The sequence below is a fragment of the Chelmon rostratus genome, chromosome 12 (genome assembly GCF_017976325.1).
Source record: "Chelmon rostratus isolate fCheRos1 chromosome 12, fCheRos1.pri, whole genome shotgun sequence".
NCBI lineage: Eukaryota > Metazoa > Chordata > Actinopteri > Chaetodontiformes > Chaetodontidae > Chelmon > Chelmon rostratus.
Window position 1 is genome coordinate 13,281,516 of NC_055669.1, and position 23,735 is coordinate 13,305,250.

Here is a 23,735-nt window from a genome sequence, read left to right on the forward strand (position 1 = left end):
TTGCCCTCCACAAGCCTATATAGCCCACGACAGCCAAATAATAATGAATCATTTCATAAATAATGGGTTTAGGGGCTTATCGGGAATGAAGAGGCCGCTGCCGTGCGCTTATCTCACTCGGCCACATTGCGGCCTGTGTTCCGCTCCCCATACTGAGGGAGCGCACTGGATGCGGCGAGGAATAACTCAGCTACACACACACACACACACACACACACACACACGCTCACACAGTGTGTGCTCCACAACTGGCAGAGAGAGAGAAAAAAAAAGAAAAACCTCAGACATGGATGACCCACTCACAAAATGGCTCCACTTACACAGTAACATCAACAACACGGCTGGAACGGTAAGTGCAAAATAAATAAATAAAATAAAAATACATGTCTTTATTTAAACCGCCATGTTCGTTGTTCCAAAACGCTGTAATTGGATTTCTATCGTCTGAATTTTATTGGTGTTACGCGCGAGATATTTAGCCTACATTTTCTGCCATTGTCCGATCGGATGCTTGAAGGCTGATCGGGCTGTAAAAACGGATGCGAGGCCTATTGGAGAATTCCCAGAAATAAAAGTGCGCTTTTTTATTATTACTCGCGCGCCGTTGTTCGTTTATAATAATATTTTTCAGGCTGTTTGTGGAATAAATTGTGAAACACCTACTGTGGTGTATTGATTATGACAAGGCTTTGATGTTCGGCTTTAACAACAACAGCACTGTGGCCTACACCACGAATACTCCAAAAATTACACAACCTACTCTGACATCTGCGGCGACGGTCCGAGGTCCAACAGTTTCTGAAGGTTCACGGCTTTATTTCTGGATTTGCTGAAAGCAGGAAAAAAAGGTGGGATTTTATTTCGACGAAGAATGGATAGCAAGCTCCCTTCGTGGTCCTGCAGCCGCAATCTCCCGATAATAAGACGATCTTTTCACCGCCTGATGAACAGCAGCCGACACGAGCTTTTAATAATGTGACTTTCGGGCTCAGGCGGACGTTTACGCACATTTTGATGCGAGTTCAACGGCGCGAGCTGTGCTGAAGGCCACGCGAGTTTCAGATAAGCGATGGACGTGCATGCAGCAACCACAGGACGAAGCTGTTTGGAAATGACAAGTTAACACTGGAAAAAAAGAATATCACCAGCTCCGAATTTATAATACAAATGTATGAGCAGAGGCGAATTCATGATTGTGCAGTGAGCCTGTCGGGACTGAATCACGTCTCAGCCGGGTTAACTTTCAGAGAAGCTCTCAAAGCTTCAAAAGCTCGCAAAAATGGTAGTATCACCAGAATTAAAACCTTTTTCGTAAATGTAGTTGTGATATATCATTAGTGTTAGCGTGCCTGTGTGGTAGAATTTCTGCACTCGAGCTTTTTCATCTTTTTAAAATATCACAGAATATCTAATTATTATGAAATCTAGCCAGTAAGCAACTAATAGCATACCAATACCAATAGACAAGCACATTGATATAATAATTGTAATTATAATGCTGATTTCCTTTTATTGCCAATAATGATAATTGATTGTTAATTCCCAATAGGCTTGTTTATTTATCTGGTATCTAAAGACTGTCACTATGTTGTTCTGATCAATAAATTAATCGAGGAAAATCTTATTTAGGACGTAGTGGACTCGAGCTAGTGGTGACGGTATAAAAATGATGGAAAAACGGCAGCCGGAGCTTTGTCCTGGAAGTCCTGATGCAGAGTCCGGTCCTGGAAAGCGAGAGGACTCCTCCATCATCTCCAGACAGAACGGATGCGAGGAGGACGAGGAGCCGAGGAGAGAGGAGGGGGAGAAGGAGAGGGGAGGGCGCTTCAAGGGGGTTGAGGAGACGGATGACGTTCCTCTGCAGAACTCGAGCAACGGGACCAGCATCAGCATCATCATCAACGGCGTTGCCAAGGAAACTGCCTCTCACAACGCCCTTGACCTGAAAAGGGAAGTGCCGGTGATCGAGCTCTCCAGGAGGGACGCTATAAAAGCGGTGGAGCAGAGGACTGAAAGCCATTTGGTGCCGATCACGGAACTTCGCAGACCTCCACCGCTGCCGCTGCCGCCGCCGCAACGAGACGACGCTCGAATGGTCCAGCTGAGCCCAAACGCGTTCCCTGTCCCGGCCCGGGCGATGCTCTACAACCTGGCGCAGCCTCTCGCCGCCATCAACAGGTAAAGGTGGAGGCAGGAGAAGAAAAAAATCATATGGTTTCATGAATGCACGTTTCATATGATCATTGTGACTCTTCACTACAGAAAGTTAGAAGTTGATGGCTGTTGGATGCTATTAGGGCCCTGCAGAAATGGGCTGATATGGAGTGAAAGGAGGCTTGTAGTGGAATCGAGTTCACATTATGTTGACATTATTTAGCATGTATGTGCAGGAGTGACAGAGAGAATTAGCCTATAAATGTGTTAGAGTGTGTGTGTGTGTATTTATCAGTGTGTGAGTGTGTGTGTGTGTGTGTGTGTGTGTGCTCCTAGTGCAAGGAGTGGAGGGTGTTAAGGGTTACAAGCAATGAAGGAAATGATGTATGTCGAAATTCATGTTCTCTGTGCACCTTTTGTCTGCTTTCTGTTGCTGAAGTCTCGGAGGGGAGTCGGAGCAGTACAGCATGTACCCCAGCAACAGGGTAAAGCGCCGCCCGGCGCCTTATGAGGTTGAACTCGACGAGGGTAGGCGCATTTTAGATCTTTATAAGTATGGTAAGACGCACTTCTGCTGTGTCCTCCTTCTGCCAATACAGTCCCCTAAATGTCCCCTCCTCATCCCCATTGTCATTCATCCACTGACATGGATCTATACTGTACCTAATCTGAGTGTTGCAGAAGATTCCTTGCAAAAAGAAAATTCTGCTAAAGTGTTTAACCCAGAGGAATAAACGGCACAAATGGCATAAATGAATGCTGCTAAGCAAAACATCAAATACACGTACCTGCATGCCATTAAAGTGAGCTCTTTTGTGGCAGATTTGGGGGTTATTTAATTTGAAACATCCTTTCCACCGCTGCCCACTCACTGCCACATACAGGGGTGGAGGATGGGGGTGCTGCTGCCTCCATGCCAAGGTTTTACTGCAGAGTGGGCTGAAGGATTAAGATAGACTGGGTGTGTTCCAAGGGCGACAATAGCCTGGAAGACACCATTGTTGGGGGTGGGAGGATGTGACTACCTGCAGTGGGGCATTTTATCATACCTAAATGCATAAAAAGTACACAGAATATGGAATAGGGATCACACAGTCTTCCCAACACCCTCCCTAGAGTTTGGCATGCCAAAGCAACCTTTTTTCTTGTATCACATCTGCACAGTATTTGGCACACAGCCTATTGTACTGATTGTACTGAAGCCTCGATAGCTTCTGCTCCCCCATCTAAAAATCCACGGTTGTATGGAGGACAATTTTGCAACTTTATTCTTTATGATTATCAAACTTTTTTTCCCTACGAGCATTTTTTTTTCTCAAAATGTGCATCTATTCACCTGCTACTGCTTCTTCCATTTTTATTACTTAACCTTTATCGCTTTAACGCATTATCAGTTTCAGCGCTGCATTTCACTTTATGTGTTACCATCTCCTGTCGATGCCGCCTCTCCTTACTCTCAGTCTGTCTCTTTTCCTCCCTGTTCCTCTGCTAGCTGGCCAACCAAAGATTGTACGTCGTATCTTCACTAACAGTCGTGAACGTTGGCGACAGCAGAACGTAAACGGGGCATTTGCGGAGCTTCGCAAACTCATCCCCACTCACCCCCCAGACAAGAAGCTGAGCAAGAATGAGATCCTGCGGCTTGCTATGAAGTACATCAGCTTCCTCTCCAACCTCCTGGAGGACCAGGATGGAGGGAGGAATGTTGGCAGCACAACTGATGGGGAAACAGGGCTGCTGGTTGGGGCCCACGAGGGCGGCCCACAGGGTGGAGCACATCAGGACACAGTGGTGGGCTTGGCCAGGGACGATCTTCTGGAGACAATGTCACCAGGCTCCAGCTGCGGAAGCCTGCCTGATGGCGATGCAGAGGGCAGCCCCGAGAGCTTTATGGAAGACCAGGACTCACCTCCAGCTCCAAGGACTCTAACGGCTTCACGCGGGCCCCCGCTGCACCTAGCTGCTAGGGATCTGAGGCGCAATGGACGCCCTTTAGATGGCTCCAGTCGGCGATGATGCTGACGTCAAAAGACACAACACCTGAGAGTGACAGAGAGGAATGAGAGGGACTAATCAAAAGATGGATTTGCTCAGGACCCGTTAGCTTTGTCAGTGTAGGAAGGAGAATCAAGCTCTGCGTAGTGAGATAGGGGTGTCCCAACTGGATCATGAGTGCATTCCTGTCTCCACACTACACCCGAGGCAGCACCGGCTTGATTGGTGATGGGTTAGATCTGATCCGACAAAAGACTTGTAAATTCTGCATGTCTCATGTCCTTGACTGACCTGCGGATTATAATTTTCCGTGTTTTCAAAGTCCAAAGACGGGATATTCTAAAAAATAAAACACCCCCCCTCCGGAAAAAATAAAAAAACAAATAAAGAACAAGCAAACAAAACAAGATGAAACCAAACAAAACTCAATCAAGAGACACTTAGCAAACATTTTTGATATGTAATATTGAAGTTTTGACCAGCGCCTCACTGATAGATGCCAGGTTAGATCCAACATGCTTGCAGAATGTTGAAGTGAATGGTCCTAAAACCTCAATGAATAGACCCCAGAGATTTCTGCCCAGAAAATTTGATGTGTTAGAATAATGACACAAAAGTAAGTTTGCCTCAGTTGGAGGCCGTAAATGAACCGCCTGGACTCTATCGTACCCATGCAGTTGCGTATGTATTGTAAATAGCATTGTATTTCCACTGCACAATATAACAACAGTGACTCGAGTTCAAGTCATGTGGTTGAAGATGTACTGTACTGTGTTCGTCAATGGGTTTACTAGGAAAAAGGTCTTTTAGGAGACGAGGAAACGAGGGGAGAGGAGAGAAGATCCGAGATGAACTCAAAGGGTAAAGCAAGTAGTACATCAAATGTGGTACCATTTACTTCTGTTACACTTTGGTGGTGAGAAACTGACACCAAATACGGCAACAGACAGTTAAACAGTTTCACTGCCTGGGATGAATATGTCTATTTGAAATTGCTGTGGAGGTACAAGACATGCAGTGTTTCTTAAAGTGTACAAAATATGGGTCGTGTGATAACATGAAATGACTCATGCAGTCCTTTTTGATATGAATGTTTCAGTGTTTTTTTTTAACTGTAATGCAGTAGTTTAGTAAGGTACACAGATAAATCCCTTCATTGCCGCATTTCACATATACACATACACACAGTGTACACACACACACACAGTGTTAATATCATGACAACACCAGCAGTTTTCTGACAAATGCAGTTAAGTATTGCTCACTGTTGTTGGTTATTCTGCTTTTTCAGCAGGACCTAGTAGCCTATATTGGTACCTTTGGTAACTATGGTATTTTATGAATTGCAGTAAAGGGACATTGTACGTTTGGTAATGACATATTTGTTGTATGATAGCTGTATCTATAAATATATCCAATGTTAAATCGCTGAATTTTATACAAAACCCCTGAATAAAACCCGCAGAGGAAAAGCCTTGTATCTGATGTCACTCAAGCATGTCGTTATTAAATCTTGTTAATTCAGTTCAGTTCAAATCAATTCAATTCTTTCATTGTAAAAATAATAGATTTTTTTTCCACATTTCATTCTACAGTATATGACTTATTTTATACCTTTCACACACTTTCCCATAATTGCATAACTTAATTGACAAATTCCAACAGGCAACTGTTTCCCACCTTATCTGTACAGAGTGCATACTTAAAACCACAACCTCCTCATGAAACTCCCCCCAATGAACGCTGGAATCCTCACTTCCTCCCAACAAGTGACAACTTCCTGTAGAGGTTAACGTGGCTCCGTGACCTGCAGGATATCCTGCCATTGTGAAAGTGGTTTGGACAGCCTCCGCAGCGCTCGTTTGCACACTGTTGGGTCCGTACACATTGTGAAACTCCCACCGCCCGTAAGTTATTCACTTACACAATCGAGAAGTTATGTCCGCCAAACTGTGCTCGTTAATAAGAAATGAGCAGAGGAGCTGTAGCTTTGCCACATAAGCGCTGCTTTTCTGAAGTCTGCTTCCCTATATTCCATAACTCCACACACAGACTCTGCCACCAGTGCCACAACTACAACAGCATCAGCTCTCAGACATTTCTAAAAACTATAATTGCTTCCAGAGAGCATCAGAGGCATCCAGGTGTTGGGAGACCTCTCCTGTGCTCTGCGCTGGCTGTGCCGGGACTGACTGAGGGGCTCTCTGGGTTAATGCCTGCCAAACATTTACCTGCTTCAGCGTTCCCGACTCTCCAGAAACACACAGTCTCACAAAAAGAGAGGGATACAGGGAGTGCATATGAGGGATTCAAAGAGAGGGAATGAGAGGAGGCTAGTGCCTCTGTGTGTGTGCGTGTGTGTGTATATGTTTGTGTGTTTGTAAGGCCGGGCTTATGTGAGTGTGTATGCGCTTGTTCTGCATAGATCCGTGTGTGTGCGTGTTTGTGTGAGCTGGCGTGTGTGCGTGTTTATCAGCTCAGTGCAGATGGGTGGCAGAGTGGCTCTTGCAGCCAAATGATTCAGTATGCTAATGAGTTGTTATCTGTGGTGCTGCAGGAACAATATACTGTCTTTCTCACAGTGGGAATCCAGCCTGCTGGGAACAGATTACACTGCACACACCGCCAAGGTAGTTATTTATATTTTCACACAGAGTAGTAGAAGATACATAAATGTGTGCGTGCACACACACACACACACACACACACACACACACGCACGCACACACACACACATCCTAGGATGGGACTATAAACAAACAAGCAAAATAACATTTTAACTCACACACACACACACACACACACACACACACACACACACAAACACACACACACACATACACACACACACCATCAATGCCAACAGTAGCATAAATAAGGTGGAAATTGGAGGTAAATTTAAGTTCTTCACCAGTAGATGGAGATGTCATCCTCCCTCTTTAACAGGTTTCAGTGTTATGTTTACGTTCAGTATCCTTCATAAAATATTAAACATACGCTCAATTAAAGTTAACTACTGATTCACCCCGAATGCTTTTTTTAAATTCAAAATTAAAAAGTCCCAAAACTCATTATAAAATGACACTTTTAATTCAATGCAAAATTCACATTATATTATAATACCCATTCTAATTATTACACATTATATTTTATTACTTTTGTTATCTTGGTTAGTTTTTATTATTTTGGCTGTAGACTCGTTCAGTTTATGTTCTGAGGTTGGATTTTTTTAATTACTATAAGGACGGGGATGAACATAAAAACAGGTATGTGATGATGTTTATTTGGGCATGATTAAAAAAATACCCCACTGTTTATTATGTCAGAATATGCCATGTAATAGTAATTCCTCTTCTTATGTGCCACCGGCTACGATCTCGGTTGAGTGTACACTCTAGACCATGTGTCTCCTGCAGGAAGGCAGAGAAATATGCAAATATCTACCTACCAGTCTTAGGCAGATTTGTATAAAATATGTTTATTATCCGTAATTTAATAATCCATGTGTGAGATAGACCTGGTGTATAATTCAACATATAATCATAAATTTAAAGCATTTTGATAAAGAGGTCCAAACTTAAGGTGGTAAAGGCATGCTTACATTGATTTCAGAGCTGTTCGAAACATGACAATATTAACATTTAGAAAAAACATCTCTCATGTAAGGTTTTATATGCGAACTAAAATACAGATTTTCAGTGATTACAAATTTCTATTCCAGTTACTGAAGACAGGTATTTGTGTTCTTCAAAGAGAAACTCTTCCTGATCCCCTCATGTTATCAGTGTAACACTACACAAGATCTGCTAAAACGAGGCAATGCAGTCTCCCTGCTCTGTTTTTAAAAATACGTCACAGCATAAAAATGCCTCTGTAGCCTCTCAGAGACATAAATTTCTGAATGCAATGTATCTTCTAGATGGATTGCCGCTGTGTACAGGAAAATGAGTTATTATCATTTTTAATCTGCAGAGAGGTCTTGACTGTTTAGAGTCTAATGAGATATAGCATTTGTAAAAGTCAGTGCCATTTTTCACTGAACAGTGTGGGCACAGCGGAGTATAATTTATAGTGCATTCATCTCTCTGTGCTGCAGAGGGTTATCCTCCCTGTTCACTGCTAAAGCAGCAAATCTGTTGTTGTGGGTATGTAATGTCAATGAAGCGTTTTTTTGTTGTTGTTTGTTTGCTTTTTTTTTTTTTTTTTTACTTTTATCGGCTTCTGGGTGCTTTTTTCTTATCCCATCCCTGCATTTAACCCTTCACTCCTGCCTCCAGTCTGTGCTGATAATTAGAGAGCAAGCACCAAGATTTCGCTGCTGTTCTTGCCTCTGTTTCTGTACCGCACTGCCTCAAAGGTCTAGCAAATCACCATATTCACATAATGTACCAAATTCAGGAGTTTCAGCAGCTGTGCTGAATGACAAGTGGAGTGAGAGAATGTCTATGAGAGTCCGTGAGAATTATCTTTACCACCCTGCTGTGTGAGTGGATCCAACATGAAAGGCTTAAGTGTTTTTCTCCTGTTGTTGTCAGTAAGTGGGCAAGAACATTTTAAGTCTAAATTTGTTTTTTGTGACTTTAAACTGTTTTCTTCTGCAATATCTCATTTGTTCCATATATTGTTGACGGGGACATCACCTCCTTTTTATCACTTTCTCTGCACTCATTTCTGCTTTTAACCATTCTCCCCAATGCCTCTTTACAAACCTTGGGCACCTTACACCCTCTAGTGGGAACTAAATGCAATTATGGATTATTTACTTAAATTGCTTCCCAATGTGTATTGGCCTCACTGACACAGAGCTTACCTATTCTAATTGCAGTGACTAATGTCTCATAAATTAGCTTCTAGTTATGGTTCTGAATAAGTAAAACTCAAGGGTCATCCATTTCAAGCATAGTCATTTTTAATGCATTGTTAAAAAGAGCTGAAGTGTTGCATACAGCAGTGTAAAAAAAAAAGCCTCCTCCATCTCCAAATACAGCAAGGCAAGCAAAGCTTTTGGTTTGATTAGCATAAAAGCAGTAAGCAGATACCGAAGTGGCAGTATTTAGCCGAATCACATCAATTTGACAGAACTGTGCAACAGGCTGAAGGTTGTGCAGAGTCTACAAGAGGTTAAAATCAGAGCCCATCCAAAGGTTGCGGTCACAGGTTTTCCATAGCAGTGGGTTTGGTCTTTGAGTCTGGGTAAAGCAGGAAGCCAGTAAACGTGCTGTCATCCTCACTGCTGGAGTAAACTCCGTTCCAGTCCCTCAGCGTCTCCAGCCACACCTGGTCGCCTTCATTCAGCTGCAGCAGTGCGAGGTTGGATGCCTGATCGATGTCCTGGCCGTACAGAGAGTCCCGGGTCCGCAGCTTCCGTACCCCATTAACCACTAGGGCGGCACGCACAGGCCGGTTGCGCACTGTGATGTGGTAACTGAATAGGTAGACCCCCGGGTAGGTGACGTTGAACTTGTTGAGTGCTGGGTCCCAGTGCCCCTCCCCGTTGTAAAAGACCTTATCAAACTTCACAGGCAGGTTGGGTGGAGGGAAGGACCTGCTTGGAAACAAGCCCACACTAAAGGCGGAGCGAACCTGCTCAACACTCTCCCCTGGTGGGCCTCTAGGTCCCCGAGGCCCACGCCCACCTTTAAGTCCCCGCTCCCCCCTCAGCCCTGCCATGCCCCTGGGTCCTGGAGGTCCTGAGGGACCTCTGGCACCAGTATCCCCCTTCCCTCCTGGAGACCCTAGCTCCCCTCGCTCTCCCTTTGCACCAGCAGTTCCATTCACTCCTGGGGGGCCCATCTCACCTCTTAGACCACGCTCACCCACATCACCTTTCTCGCCTGGTAAACACTCGCCTGTAGGTCCCAGTTCACCTTTCTGACCCTTTGTTCCAGCTACCCCAGGGGGACCCATGGGCCCCTCTCGCCCCATGTTTCCTCTGGTCCCATTCAGACCAGGCCACCCTCTTTCTCCCGGGTCACCTTTCAGACCAGTGAAGCCGCGTTCACCTCTCTCTCCTTTGGGGCCCGGATCACCTATAATACGTAGAGAGATTATATGTAGGATGACATGTTTTAATTAGAAAACTTTCATTTTCAAATAGAAATGTACATTTACATACATTTATAAAGTTCATTTCTACATATTTTAATGTAATCCACTTCAGTATGATTAAAGCAGATTATCTAACATCTATACTATTTATACTGAGGAAAACTACACACCTCTCTCTCCTGGTTTTCCTGGGATCCCAGGGGCACCAGGAGCACCCATCAGTCCAGGATCACCTCTTTCACCTGTGGTAGTTTTGATAAATAAAGTGCAGAAAATGACATCCACAAAGTACTTACACAAATCAGCGTTTTGCAAAAAAGGAGAGAGGGATAGAGAGAGAGAAACTGAGAGACATTCAAAAACTCTCCTGCTGTTAAGCCCCGTTGTACCTATGTCGCCATTGAGTCCATTGGCTCCAGGTAGTCCTGCTGGTCCTGGAGGTCCTCTGGGCCCTGTTTCTCCCTTCTCTCCAGGTAACCCTGGAAAAAAGAGCAGAATATGAAGAACAAATTTTGACCTCCAAAAGGTAATTTTCCTGAAATTGATAATCCATTTTACCTAGAGGGCCCCTCTCTCCTGGTGGTCCTGGTGGCCCTCTCTCTCCAATGGGCCCTACGGGGCCTCTCTCTGGTGGACAGCATTCACAGAAGTTGAAGAAGCATTCGTTGTAGTCAAGGGTATAGTTTCCGTGGGTGTTCCCAGGGGGCGCTATGGCATCGGTGTGGAAATCAGTAGGGTAAGTGTCACTGGAGTAGGTGGTGCTGTCTGTAGGGGACAGGGAGTACGCATCCATCATAACCTCTGTTGTCTCATCCGTGTGCATGCTGGAAGGGGACGTTGTCGTGGTGGTCGTCCGTCCGAATCCTCCACCCCCACCTCCGCTGCTGCCCCCAGCTCGAGGGGGCTTCTTGGTGGTCTGAGGCTTGGGCCAGCGTGTGGTTCTGGCGCTGGAGGTCAGCATGGCCATCAGGACCACAAGGAGAGTGGTCAGGAAGAGCAGGCGAACGGGTGGCATACTGAGGGCTTGACACAATAATCTGCAAAAGGAAAAGACTCGAAGTTTAGAGAATAGAAAAAAAACAGGTGCAACACTTTGGGAAAGGTTTACTCTGTTGCAACGCAGAGCATTTAGGATGTATAGGAGAGCAACAAGTGCATCTTACCTACTGATTTAGATGGTGCTGACTCTTCATTCCATCCCCTCCAAGTAGTGATGGATGCAGGCTGCCTCCTGCCTTATATTGCCCCGGCTGTCCAACCTTTACGCCAATGAGAGAACAAGGAACAGAAAACTCAAGGGGTTATTAGGAGGTAGGTGGGCTGGCAACAACAGATTACATGACTCCTGAGGGATATGAAATAAAGCAGGCTGTATAAAGGCAAGACTTTATTCTTTGTGATATGGGATATGATTCCAGGGCCCAAGAGCATGCACGCTACTGAAGCGTTGTTCACACACACGCTTGCTTTGCACACAAACAGCCGAAATATGAGGTTACACGCAAAGATACACATTTGCAGAACATGTGTACATGCATGCAGTATGTACACACAAGCTCATGCATTGTTGACATGAATAACATCATGTGAGAGTTACCGAGCGCAACACCTTGTAGTGACCACACCGTTTGGCTATACCTCAAAGCAGAAAGGGGATCGCCATCCACCCAGTGGGAGAGGGATCAATGTCCCAAAACAGACGCCGTGGCAGCATTGATCCAGCCTTTCCTTGATCTAACCACCCGAAAGAGCCCAGTAAACCCGATAAACCTCGTGGAAACGTGGCCCCGCTGAACCAAGCTTTACATGCCACAGAATGTGTGTTGGATGCAGTTTTCAGCCTCTGCCACTAACTCTGGTTTTATGTCATCTGTTTGAAAGAGAAGAAAAAGATTGAATAATTTTGCTTGAATCACCCTTCTCAACCAGTTCAAATGTAAACAAGAGTACAATTCACTGGTGTTCTGTCTCTGATCCATACATTTAACAGAAATCTAATAGAGCATTTGGTTAAATGGCAGATTGAACCAAAAATCTAAAGATTTCTGCCTGTTTTAATTAGTATATCTGTGTGTGTGATGACTGAATTGACTTGTTGTCATGTCCCATATGTGTAATTTGTTCTGAGGTCTTTCCTGTAAAAGGGGATGCTGATCTCAATGAGACTCCCTGAAGAATTAAAGATGAGCTGAACGCATGAGCTGACTGTGAATGATTGGACTGCCAGCGGTGTTTTACTCCCCAAAGCCACCAGGGGGCAGTGTTAGGTCAATGCAATGACTGCTGTAACTAACACATGCACAAAGGCCCTGTCTAACATTAATTACTGGGACATAATATATTATATGATTATTCATGAATAGTTGCTGTTGTGTCATACCAGTTTGAATTTAAATGTTATATTGGGGCAACTTTCTGTGTGTCTGTCTACAAGTATATATTCTATTCTATTCTCCTCTAGGCACAGTTTATATTCTGTTATACTGATTCATGTCCAGCTGCTCATAAAAAGTCAGCAGGGGCAAAAATGTTCCATGATGAATAGGAACTAATATGGAGTGAAACTGCATCTAGATATGGCACGACCATGAGTGTCATATTATACTGGGTGACATCATCACTTGAGTCCGCAGCAGCCGTCACCGGTTCCGCTTGTTTTGCTTGTCCATCGCATGAGCTCGCAGCTGCGCACTCCCGTTAGCACCGACTACATGTAAGGAATAAGCCTGTGTCAAGCCGGCTACTGTCATATTACACTTCCGTTACAGACTGTCAAAATAAAGCCCTCACGCCAAAAACATCCATTGTGCACACGGCTGCAGCTCTTGCTAACATGTCATTTATTAAGACGAGCGCAGCCCGTTCCGGTCTCGTCCTCACTCTCCCGTGGCTGTTTGACACAACTCAAAAATGGAGGCGTGTGTGTGTGAAAAATGTAATGTTGATGCGGAGACCGAATAGACACATATCCAAGAGGAGAAACGGGGTCGACGGCGAAAAAAGGAGGACACCTCCAAGTCACATCGTCGACTCTCGCCCTCCTCCGGTGACTCCCATGTCTCTCGCCTGGGTGGGTCTAACCCAAAAAATCCGCCATCCAACAATGGGCTGCGGGAGATCGGCTCAGCTCGGAAAATCCTCTTGCAGCTGTTCAGAGAGCCGAGGATAGGACCAAGACGTCGGACCGAGTCAATGAGGGTGGCCTGTCCGCTTTTTGTCCTGCGTCTCTCGGCCCGGTGTCTGGCAGCCAGCCGCGCACTGCGCGTAAATGCGGTCTAAGTAGAGAAGACAGGCCTCCGAGGAGCACTTTAAATGTTGAAATGCAGCCTTTGTCGGCCGTCGTGGCAGTGAATCTGTTTCTTCATAGTTCCGCTGAGCGGATGGAGTGAATTGTGCAAAAAGAGAGAGAGACAGACTGCAGCTTGGTTGCGTGTGATGATAGGAGACACAATGACGCTCTTGTCTCTTCTGGGTCGGATCATGCGTTATTTTCTCCTCAGGCCTGAGACATTGTTTCTGTTGTGCATAAGCCTGGCGCTGTGGAGTTATTTCTTCCACACTGACGAGGTGAAAACCATCGTCAAGTCCAGCCGGGATGCCGTGAAGATGGTGAAGGGGAAAGTGGCCGAGATGATGCAGAACGACCGGCTCGGAGGCCTCAGTATCCTGGACGCGGAGTTCTCCAAAACCTGGGAGTTCAAGAATAACAACGTAGCCGTGTACTCCATACAGGGGAGGCGAGATCACATGGAGGACCGCTTCGAGGTGCTCACCGACATCACCAACAAGAGCCACCCGTCCATATTCGGGATATTCGACGGTCACGGTGGAGAGGTAGGCTGGGAGGGAGGGAGAGGTGAGACGCGCCAGGGTTTATCACAGTGCGTTTCTGTGGACTCATCCAAGACCTGCTGCGGCACCCGAGGCGGCATCACTTGGTTTTCAGAACAAGTATAGAGACAGGAAGTTTTTTTAATCCCATCATGAAATTTAGGACAAATATCTCATGACATCATGTAAAATATTCTCTGGTGGGACATTAAATTGGTATTATAACAGTAGGTGGGGCAAGGTCACTGTAAACTCTCTTTCAGCAGGTTTCTCAGGGAACACAAGTGTTTGCGCTGAGGCACACACACACACACACACGAAAAAAAAAAAACACTTGATATTCAGACAGAACAATCCAACCCCCCTCTCCTCCATCATTGTCTTCTTTTGTGTCAACACCTCCTCCTTCTCCCTGCCAATCAGGGAGTTAACTTGAGATTCATCACAAAGAGCTTCTGTGTGTGTGTGTGTGTGTGTTTGTGTGTGTGTGTGCATAGGGGTTAGTGATGTGTGTGTGTAGGTTTTGTCTTGTTCCTCCACTCCCTGTGCTGTCAGGGGTCAGTGCTTTCTCATGGCTGCCTTCAGACCACGTGTCCCGGACGCCATCTGTCACGCCACCGCCACTGTCCCCCCCAGAGGTTCCAGTGCACTTCACCGAATGATACTGGATTTTGATTTAGAGCCCAGCCTCCCTGTTTCGCACCATCTATTGTTATTTTGGTTCATTAATACGACACAAGAACAGATATTTAGATTGATAGTAAATCTATGGTCACTCAAGCAAGAGAGGATTTAACTGTTTTCCTCAATTTTCCTGCTGTCGTTGGGATTGTTCTCTCAGTTAGTCTACAAAATAGTAAAAAATTTCCAGAGCACAAGGTGACATCTTCAAATAGCTTGTATTGTCTGACCAGCAACCAAAAAAAGCCAAACAGATTTAGTTTATTATAACTGACGACAAAGAAAAAGAGCAAATATTCATATCTAAGAGGCTGGAGGCGAAAAATGCTTTCAGTTCTATTCTTGGTTTCCTCTGACTGCGGGAGATTTATTAGTCTGAAGTAATGAAAGCCTCTGCAGTTGAACCAGCACAAGCTGTTTGTTTCCAATTTGAATCCGGTTCTAGCACATTCATCAAAACATACGAGCAGTCTCTTGAAAATGCAGCTTTCAGGCTCAGTGCACGAAGGGTCACACACATCCAGCAGGGTTAAACATGCTCTCAAAGTTCCAACACACGGCAACTCGCAGACGCAGTCCGTCCCGCGTCTGACATGCTGGACGATCGGTTTTATCAGGGAACTGCCCGTTCTCTTCTTCTAAAGATTAGTTGCCAAGAGTTTATTTACCCATCTGGATCACTCTTTCTATTCCTGTCCCATAAACAAATATTTATCCTCTCTGTCCTGACGTCTCTCTCTCTCCCTCGCTCTCCAGCCTCGCTCCCTTTCTTCAGTCAGACGTGTATGTCTCTGCCCATGTGTGTCTTACATTTTTTTCACTCACACCGCCTCATCCTTTAGTAGTCACAGTCAAACCGGGTTTAGACACTCTGACGTGGACCCCTGGTCGTTATGGGCTCATTAACATCGATACACAGCCCTCATCCAGGGAAACTCAGTCCTATAAACACAGTTCCCACTAAGCACTAATGATGACTCAAATGTAAAGAGTCATTTGGGGACAGCTGTGTTTAACTTCTGGGACCCTCTATGCAAATGATGTTGTCGGGAGAAACCACCACATGTGTGGATATCTTTCAGCATTTATTTGCTAGAGAATTTTCATGGAGCCTGGCGCCACAGTGAGCACGCACACACAATATAAAATGGAGTGGTGCCGCCAAACCAAATATGTCCAGATAGAGCGGGCTGCTTCTGGCAGTGCTTGTGGCTCTGAAAACATGCAGGAAAATTCTCAAACGCGTCTATGTGTTTGTGTGCTTGTGTGTGTGTGTGTTTTATATCGAGCCAGCGAGTTATGGCCCAGAATCATAAAAGTCAGCACAAGCTGCAGCTCCTCTTTTAACATGATTGACTGAGACTTTTTGCTGTTGAAGCAGGAACTTTAACAGGCTTTCACACTGCTTGGCCGTATGAAATTGAATTTATAGTTTGAGGGGCAAATGGGAGGCGGCAGCGTCAATAAGAGATCCCCAGTGAGATTAATGCACTTTTAATAAAGTTGGTCCAATATTTTACGTCCGCTCATTAAATCCTCAGACAGCGAGGTATTTGAGTCATTTATGAAGTCTGCAAGTGCGCTGGCCTTTTCAGCTGTTTACGACAAATGGAAATTTACACTTGAAGCTCTTTTCCTGATCAGGGCTCACTGAGTGCCTCTCTCTCCAATTAAATAGATGAATGAGTGCACTTGTCCAGCAAACGGGAATGAGAGAGGGGGGAGGGGTGCCGCAGGAAGGGATGGTTTCACTCAAGTGATCATTAGGAATATCGCGATCTGATCTTGATTGCTGCATCGATGGAAACAGGCCGTTTTAGTTGCCTGCGAATAAAATGCTGCAGAGAGAGACACGCTGTTGCACCACATATTCAGGTCTGTGCTCAGGTGTTTGGCTGTATTTGAGCAGGTGTCGATTATATCTCAAACGCACGATCATATCCGCGGATCATTTTAGCACCGAGGGGTCCAAATTCAAATCAAACTCAAGCTGAATTCACATGTTTTGTCATGCTTGTGTTGTAGAATTGCTGCAGCACATCAGCTCATCACAATGCAGAATAAGCGAAGAATGGCCCAGAGTGCCCTAATTTCCATAGGAACCGCGAATATGAAATAAGCAGTCTGTATAGTCTGCAACCAGAGCGTTAAGGTGGTATATATATTCCCGTTTTAGTTTGGACTCGACAGCATTAGCATAATGGAAATCTTGGCAGAGAAAATGAGGGTAGAAGCACATAAGTAACGGTAGTAGGAGGAGGAGGAGGCTGCTCAATAATTCAGCACATAGCACCAGCTGTATGAAGCGAAGAAAGCTCTCCTCTAAATTAGACCTTTATTGGACCATATTACCTGGCAACCACAGGGGGGGAATTGAAACAGTAACCAGCTTCACATTGTTTTTATTCTGTGCTGACAAGCTGTCAAACTGAGGATGATTCATCTGAAAATGTGATGAAATGTGTGTGTATGTATAACACATTGCAGCCAGAGCAGGTTTTTCTGAGCACCAGAAATAGCTGTGCTTCTTTAAAGCAGTGTTTATTGAGGTTTCGGGGCAGCAGAACAACCTGTAGACACAATATTTTGACATACACACACACACACACACACACACACACATATATATATATATACACATAGGCCGTCTGAAGTTGCTGTGACGAACATGTTAGCAAAGAGCTGCCTGTTTACACATCCAGCCTGAGCAGCGTTCACCAGCGAGTCGCCTGCTGTGTCTGTCTGCTGTTTGGTGCTGGGCGGGTAGCAAACAGCAGGTTTGTCAGAGCTTTTTGAGCTGAACATAGCTGCCCGCTGATCAAAACACTGAAGTCAGCAAAACGATGAGCTGAAAGGCGCTAAACTTTCTATAGAGCTGAGGGGAACTGCAGGGAATCAGGTGATAAATCTCTGTTTGTCAGCATGAGAGACACATTTCAGACATTCATTGTTTTATTTTGAATTATATTTGAAGTATATTCAAAGTTCTATTCAACAAATGCATGATGTTTCCAAAGTCAAGGAGTTATCATGTTAAATAATTTCTCTATATTGACTTAAATAATGGAGCAGCCCTACACGGTGCTGGACACTTCTGCAGGACCACAGCTGTGTGCCGTTGTCCCGTTTGGACACTGCAGATTGAATAAAACTATTCCAAAACATCAAAATGAAGCGAGATGCTTTGCTGCATCATGTGCCAACTACAGCAAAAAGCCAAACTGACTATTTTATGATGGAAAAAAAAACATTTGGGAGCTGAAACCTGCACCTCTTTTAAATGTTGTTTTAACGTAATGAACGGTTTAAAACAAGCTCTTGCAGTTCTCTGACAAAGAGTGTAACTTGATATCTGAACTTCTAAACTGATTTTAAATCACCAACAGCGGTTCAGCTCCTTACTTTGCCCTCACTTATCCAACGTCCACTGTCTGATCCTCTCTGTGTCGTCCCTCCCCTCCCCTCCCCTGACCCCCCTCCCTCTGCCAGGCTGCAGCTGACTATGTGAAGGCCCACCTGCCAGAAAGCCTGAGGCAGCAGCTGCAGGCCTTTGAGAGAGAGAAGAGAGAGAGCGCTCTCTCTTACGCCAGCATCCTCGAGCAGCGCATCCTGACCGTGGATCGTGAGATGCTGGACAAGCTCTCTGCCAACCACGATGAAGCAGGTCAGGAGGGGGAGGAGGGTGGTGGGAAGTTGATCTCTCTCTATATATAGGAAAGGTTGGAAAATCAGACTGTTAGCACTTGAGGGAAAGCTGGATGAGCATTCACCTTGAAAAGTGTTAGCAGACATGAGTCCTCTTGGTCAAAGTGGAGATGCTGAAATTATGTCTTCACGTGCTCGACTTGAATAAAACCTCACAATTTCCTGTATAATATCCTGTCAGCACAACGCTTCTGAGTGAGGCTGCTGTGTCGTAACATGATGCCGCAGCACATCATAGTGTAGCTGATATTCTTTGCACTGATGTGAAATTTAGAGCTGCGGTCCAGATTGATCAGTTGGTGGCATTCGATACATCTACATCCAGAAACATTTTTTCCTCTTCATTTTTTTTTTTGTGTTGATGAGTGACAGTCTGATATTCAGTCAATTCATCTAATTACCAAGCTGGTTGAATATCAGTATATAAACCAAACATTTAGTTTCTTTCTCCTATTTGCTTTCAACAGCTACCATAAGCAGTGCTTGTTTAGTTTTGTGTAATACGTTAAATATGACCCAAACACTATTTGCAAGTACAGGTTATGGCTTAATTTCTCTTGAACCATTAAGGCAGCCTTATAGCAAAAAATCTGTTCATTCACAGGAAAACAATCTAATGCATCACACACAGCCTACATACAAATGTCATGGTGTGGAAAAACCCCAAGTTTCTGTTAAAATAACACACGCAACCACGTTTGATTCAGGATTGTCGCAGACGTTTGTGGGTCATCATTTACGAAACTGTCAACGCTAACCGCTCTCTCAGCTGTTTCCTCTTTCAATCCCCCGTGCAGGAACGACATGTCTTGTGGCGCTGCTGTCAGACAGAGAGCTCACGGTGGCGAACGTTGGAGACTCACGTGGCGTGCTGTGCGACAAAGACGGGAACGCTGTTGCACTGTCACATGACCACAAGCCGTATCAGCTCAAAGAGCGCAAGAGGATCAAGAGGGCAGGTAGATGATGAGGGAAACAACCCTGTTGTATAAAGAACATGCTGAATGTACCTCCACTTCACTGGCATGTGGTGAATTTTGGGTCCTTGGTTGCCATCTGTTGGTGTATTTAGGAACAGCCTTGTGTTAAACAAAACTGTCAGCTCTGTGATGTCTGGAACTGATATGTAAGCTGTGTGATTGAAGGATTTTCACAGGTGATCTTTGTTGATCAAGTTGTCTCTGATTCAGTATTTCAGAGATTATTTCAGTGTGTGATTTGGACGGATGCACAGTATGTCCACAGATAGCCATCGAGCATGTTTTCTCCCATCAGACTGAACTCTTTCTTTCTTATTTCTTCACTTCCAGGAGGTTTCATCAGTTTTAATGGATCCTGGAGAGTCCAGGGAATCCTGGCCATGTCCCGCTCTCTAGGGGACTACCCGCTGAAGAACCTCAACGTAGTCATCCCCGACCCCGATATCATGACCTTTGACCTGGACAAACTGCAGCCAGAGTTCATGATCCTGGCGTCCGATGGCCTGTGGGACGCTTTCAGCAACGAGGAGGCCGTCCGGTTCGTCCGCGAGCGTCTGGACGAGCCTCACTTCGGCGCCAAGAGCATCGTCCTCCAGTCCTTCTACCGCGGCTGCCCCGACAACATCACCGTCATGGTGGTGAAGTTCAAAAGTGGAGCCGCGGGGAGTAGCAAGGCTGGGGAGTAGGTCGAGTGTAGAGCTCGCATTGTGATCAATGTTTTCTGTGATTTTCCCCATCTTCCAGATCGAGCAGCGTGTGTGACATCACAGGAGGGCTGGAGGAAGTTAAAGTATGGACTCTGAGAACTATACTTTTAAAAAGTGCACACACATACACACACGTACAAAAACACATAAAAAATTGTTTGGTTTCATTTATAGGTGTCTGATTGAGATATGGGCATTTAAACACAACACAGGTCTCGTAACAATCTTTCAACTTAACGATGAATACATTAAAACAGGAGACAAACACGCACCGAACAGGATTTTCTCTTAACCAGCACACATTAGACTGTGACTGATTTACTACTGTTTACTGTACATGCACGTGAATGGTACAGCTCCACTGGAGGCTTCTTCAGAGGAGGCTTCAACTAGTGCCTACTTAAGAATACTGTGCAACAGGAAGCTACTGAAAATGCATTTGCGAAAACTCCACCCTGCTTGCTGCATTTTGGTGATGCCCTCAAGTCTTGCATATGCATCTGTCACATTTCTGACCTGAAAAATTCAGTGAGACTCCAGTGGATCCATACCTTTATTTAACTAGAAGTGATGCAGCACTTAAAATCGATCTTTTGAGTATCAAGCAGTCACTCCCTGACTGGAGCTGTAGCTGTTAACCATTTGTTGTTTCATCCTCTGGCTGCAGATGGCTTCAACTCATGCTGGCTGCAATGCTTTCTGAAATTGAGATGTGTGGGTTAGATACAGAGTTAACCAGCAGGAGCTCTGATTGGTCGGCTGCTGTGTGTTGGCAGGACTCGGTCCAATCACAGCGCCTGTTTCTGATCAGTGGGTTTAATTTCATTAAATTCTTAGGTAGCACACAGCCAAAGTCTTCAAAGGACCAGTGTGTAAGATTTAGAGGCGTGGACTAACAAAAAGTTAGATATTAAAGGCCTTTTTAAAAGTAGCTGTAACCAGTAAACTAGGACTTTAAACCAGTGACTGAGCTGGAGGTGGGTTCCTCAGGTTAGATAGAGTCGTCTTTCTTGCTCCACTGTAAAGAATGGTGAGTGTTGAAATCCTTTGTCACCTTCATCCAAACTGACCACTGCCACTCTTGCCTTTGGAGGCTGAAACTACTCAATTTTGCTGCCACTTATCAGGTGAGCGGACGGTTGGTGACTCTCAGAAGGTCGATTTTAATTGGAGTATTACTTTGCACACATACAAACAAACAGGAATGGAAAAAAAAAGCACTTTTCAAATGTTTATTTTTTGGAATAGTAAATTCTTACACATCAGCCAATGTAAAGTTTGTAAACCCTCAGTAATACAAGAGGGTTTCCACGTAGAACCTGGTTCAGTTCCTTCACCTCTTGAGACTGCAAATTTTTTGGAACTAATGTAAAGTTGTTTTACACCATCTGCATCGGGACATGTGCTTTGGCTTGCCCTCGTCCATGAGCAAAGTACATGCAGTGCGCACCCACGGACGCACTGGTGGCTGCCTTTGACCCGGGAAGCACACGGGAGGTGCGACAGGCATGCACGCCTCTGCTGCCATGAGAAACTAAAAGATGACACAACATCACGTGTACAGACGCAGCCTGAATGCTAGTAGCTAGTAATACGATATGCTCGTGAAGCAATACAACTGGTGTCGCTGACAGCAGCAGCCTCTCAAGGACAGTTACAGTAAACCACACTTGATTTGCTCCTGTTTTCTGTTCAGATACTTCTCACCACTGTGTTTCATGATCTTGGCATCAGTTGACAGAAGCCTTTCTTTAATTTAACAGTTGACCTAATGCCTTATTTATTGTTGAGTTTTTGGGTGCGTCCGGCAGATTTGCCAAATCAGCATATTCTCTTTTTTTTTTTTGTCCTTCTGTACATGAGCAGAAGTTTACAATAAATTAGATACCTGTCTCTTTGACTTGAGAAGCAGTTCATGATTCACACATGTTGAGCTGATGCTCAGTGTAAAAAAACAACAACAACAACCTGTAAAAAGAATCTGTATGTAAACTATCAGTATTAAAGAAACTCTTAAATCTATTTTTCCATTACGTCTTTATTACCTCTGGGCTGACTTTTCATTGTGACCTACATTGACTGTGCAGCATGCTCACTACAGCAGCTCGATCACTACAAATGACACTGACCCTTTATTTTCAGTGATCTCTTTGAATATAGGCTCTTAGTTGTAAAATGAGAATGTTCTGTGTTCAGATTTTAGTACATTTTAGCTTCCTTTTCACACAGTCACACCTGCTTCAGTTGAGTTTTAAGTGGCTTGCTCAAGGGCACTGCAAGAATGGATGCATAGGAAAGGGCTGAGCAATGACCAATGCTCCCTCCTGCTTTCTGTCTCATCTCCGGGAATTTTAATCAGCTGTGTTTTTCCCTCCCCGGTCACAAGAATCTGTTAGTTGTAAATCAAGTAATGCCAAAAATAATGAGCTGGTGAGATCAGAGAGGAGCGCGTTACGTCTGTTAAGTGTTTCTGGGATGCCTCTGTAGGACCACACTTTCCATGCCATAACTCTGCGCTGGCCTGCGTGGCAGCTTCCCCCGGCTGCAGCCTTCAGGAGGGGCGCAGACAGCTCGGAAGCGCTCGATGATGCCAAGTTTAGTGACAGCCAGTAGCAGGTGCAGAGACTCAGAATAGATCGGACAGATACCAAGACCCGCGTTGAAACATTCAGCCCTCTAGAGTTGTGCGTCACACGTTCATCTTTACGGGAACTCTTTGTCCTATTTTATACGGTTTTGGCACTTTATAAGTGAGACAAGTGCGCGCAGGCAGCAGAGAGAGTAACCTCATTTAGCCATCTGAGAAGTAAGCAAGAATTTAACAATCCTGCCTTGTTTTTTTAAAATTCCCTCTGATCATTTGAAGGAGCATTTTTAATTCAAGTTACAAGATGGGTCAGCAAGGCTCCAAATCCACTATCGAAGCGCGGGTGATCTTCCAGCGCGTTGGCGCAGTGGACATGTGCCAGAAAACGGACGCATGTTCGACTCCAGCCTCCGTTGTCCGCATTCAGAAGAAAGTGACGAGTCAGGCGGCCTGTCTTCACTCTTCCAGCCGGGCACTGGACAAGTCAACAACCCATGCTTGGCCCCAGAGCCGCTGTGACACCGGGGGGCTGGTGTACGTGATGGATAATCCAACCGGTGGCGTGTGGGTGAAGCCGGGAGAGAGATGGAGCAGATCTTGATGCAGAAATGACACAATCAGAAACGAATTGTTCGACGGAATTAAGTGAAACGCCCCGTTACTAGGTGCATCACGTGCGTCCTTAAGCTTTGGCGTCTGCGAAGCAGCAGGATGCCGCTTATTTGGGTTCCTGGCTGGGGTGCGCCTCCGTGGCGCGTCCACACTGCAGCGTGTGGAGTCGGGGTGGATTAAAATGGTCTCAGTGACATCTAACTTGGCTGGACTGATCACTGTAATTGATTGATTTAGTCTGCAGGAGACATTCATATGTTCAGTGTCAGACTGCATGAGAAGACGAAGATGAGAGGAAGCGAAGAGTGCCACGCGTCATGCGCACTGAGATAATGTGTTTTCTTTGGAAACACGGTCATTGTGTTGTTTCCAGCATGACTGCGAGCTGTTATGTGTGTATTAGTCGGAAAGAATTTCCCACTAACTTTTTTTTAA

General features: G+C 45.1%; 3 protein-coding genes across 3 annotated transcripts; 2 read left to right on the plus strand and 1 right to left on the minus strand.

The window, feature by feature from the left end:
- Positions 1–203: 203 nt before the first annotated feature.
- Positions 204–5,629, plus strand: tal1 (T-cell acute lymphocytic leukemia 1). The gene is made up of 4 exons (XM_041948451.1): positions 204–349; positions 1,630–2,178; positions 2,594–2,712; positions 3,647–5,629. The coding sequence occupies exons 2-4, from the start codon at positions 1,667–1,669 to the stop codon at positions 4,168–4,170; spliced, it is 1,155 nt and encodes a 384-aa protein (XP_041804385.1). The 5' UTR covers positions 204–349; positions 1,630–1,666; the 3' UTR covers positions 4,171–5,629.
- A 3,671-nt stretch (positions 5,630–9,300) lies between these two features.
- On the minus strand, positions 9,301–11,212 carry otol1a (otolin 1a). The gene is made up of 4 exons (XM_041948447.1): positions 10,756–11,212; positions 10,587–10,676; positions 10,368–10,439; positions 9,301–10,178 (listed from the first exon to the last, which is right to left on the minus strand). The coding sequence occupies exons 1-4, from the start codon at positions 11,210–11,212 to the stop codon at positions 9,301–9,303; spliced, it is 1,497 nt and encodes a 498-aa protein (XP_041804381.1).
- Positions 11,213–13,115: 1,903 nt separating this feature from the next.
- Positions 13,116–22,113, plus strand: ppm1la (protein phosphatase, Mg2+/Mn2+ dependent, 1La). The gene is made up of 4 exons (XM_041949297.1): positions 13,116–14,031; positions 18,199–18,373; positions 19,212–19,373; positions 19,725–22,113. The coding sequence occupies exons 1-4, from the start codon at positions 13,633–13,635 to the stop codon at positions 20,078–20,080; spliced, it is 1,092 nt and encodes a 363-aa protein (XP_041805231.1). The 5' UTR covers positions 13,116–13,632; the 3' UTR covers positions 20,081–22,113.
- Positions 22,114–23,735: the final 1,622 nt, after the last annotated feature.

Coding starts and splice junctions, on each gene's coding strand:
- tal1 (XM_041948451.1), top strand. CDS start 1,667: ATGATGGAAAAACGGCAGCCGGAGCTTTGTCCTGGAAGTCCTGATGCA. Junction 2,179..2,593: donor CCTCTCGCCGCCATCAACAG/GTAAAGGTGGAG, acceptor CTGTTGCTGAAG/TCTCGGAGGGGAGTCGGAGC. Junction 2,713..3,646: donor TTTAGATCTTTATAAGTATG/GTAAGACGCACT, acceptor TTCCTCTGCTAG/CTGGCCAACCAAAGATTGTA.
- otol1a (XM_041948447.1), bottom strand. CDS start 11,212: ATGCCACCCGTTCGCCTGCTCTTCCTGACCACTCTCCTTGTGGTCCTG. Junction 10,677..10,755: donor AGGAGAGAGGGGCCCTCTAG/GTAAAATGGATT, acceptor TCTTTTTTCCAG/GGTTACCTGGAGAGAAGGGA. Junction 10,440..10,586: donor TGGACTCAATGGCGACATAG/GTACAACGGGGC, acceptor AAACTACCACAG/GTGAAAGAGGTGATCCTGGA.
- ppm1la (XM_041949297.1), top strand. CDS start 13,633: ATGATAGGAGACACAATGACGCTCTTGTCTCTTCTGGGTCGGATCATG. Junction 14,032..18,198: donor TCGACGGTCACGGTGGAGAG/GTAGGCTGGGAG, acceptor TCCCTCTGCCAG/GCTGCAGCTGACTATGTGAA. Junction 18,374..19,211: donor TGCCAACCACGATGAAGCAG/GTCAGGAGGGGG, acceptor TCCCCCGTGCAG/GAACGACATGTCTTGTGGCG.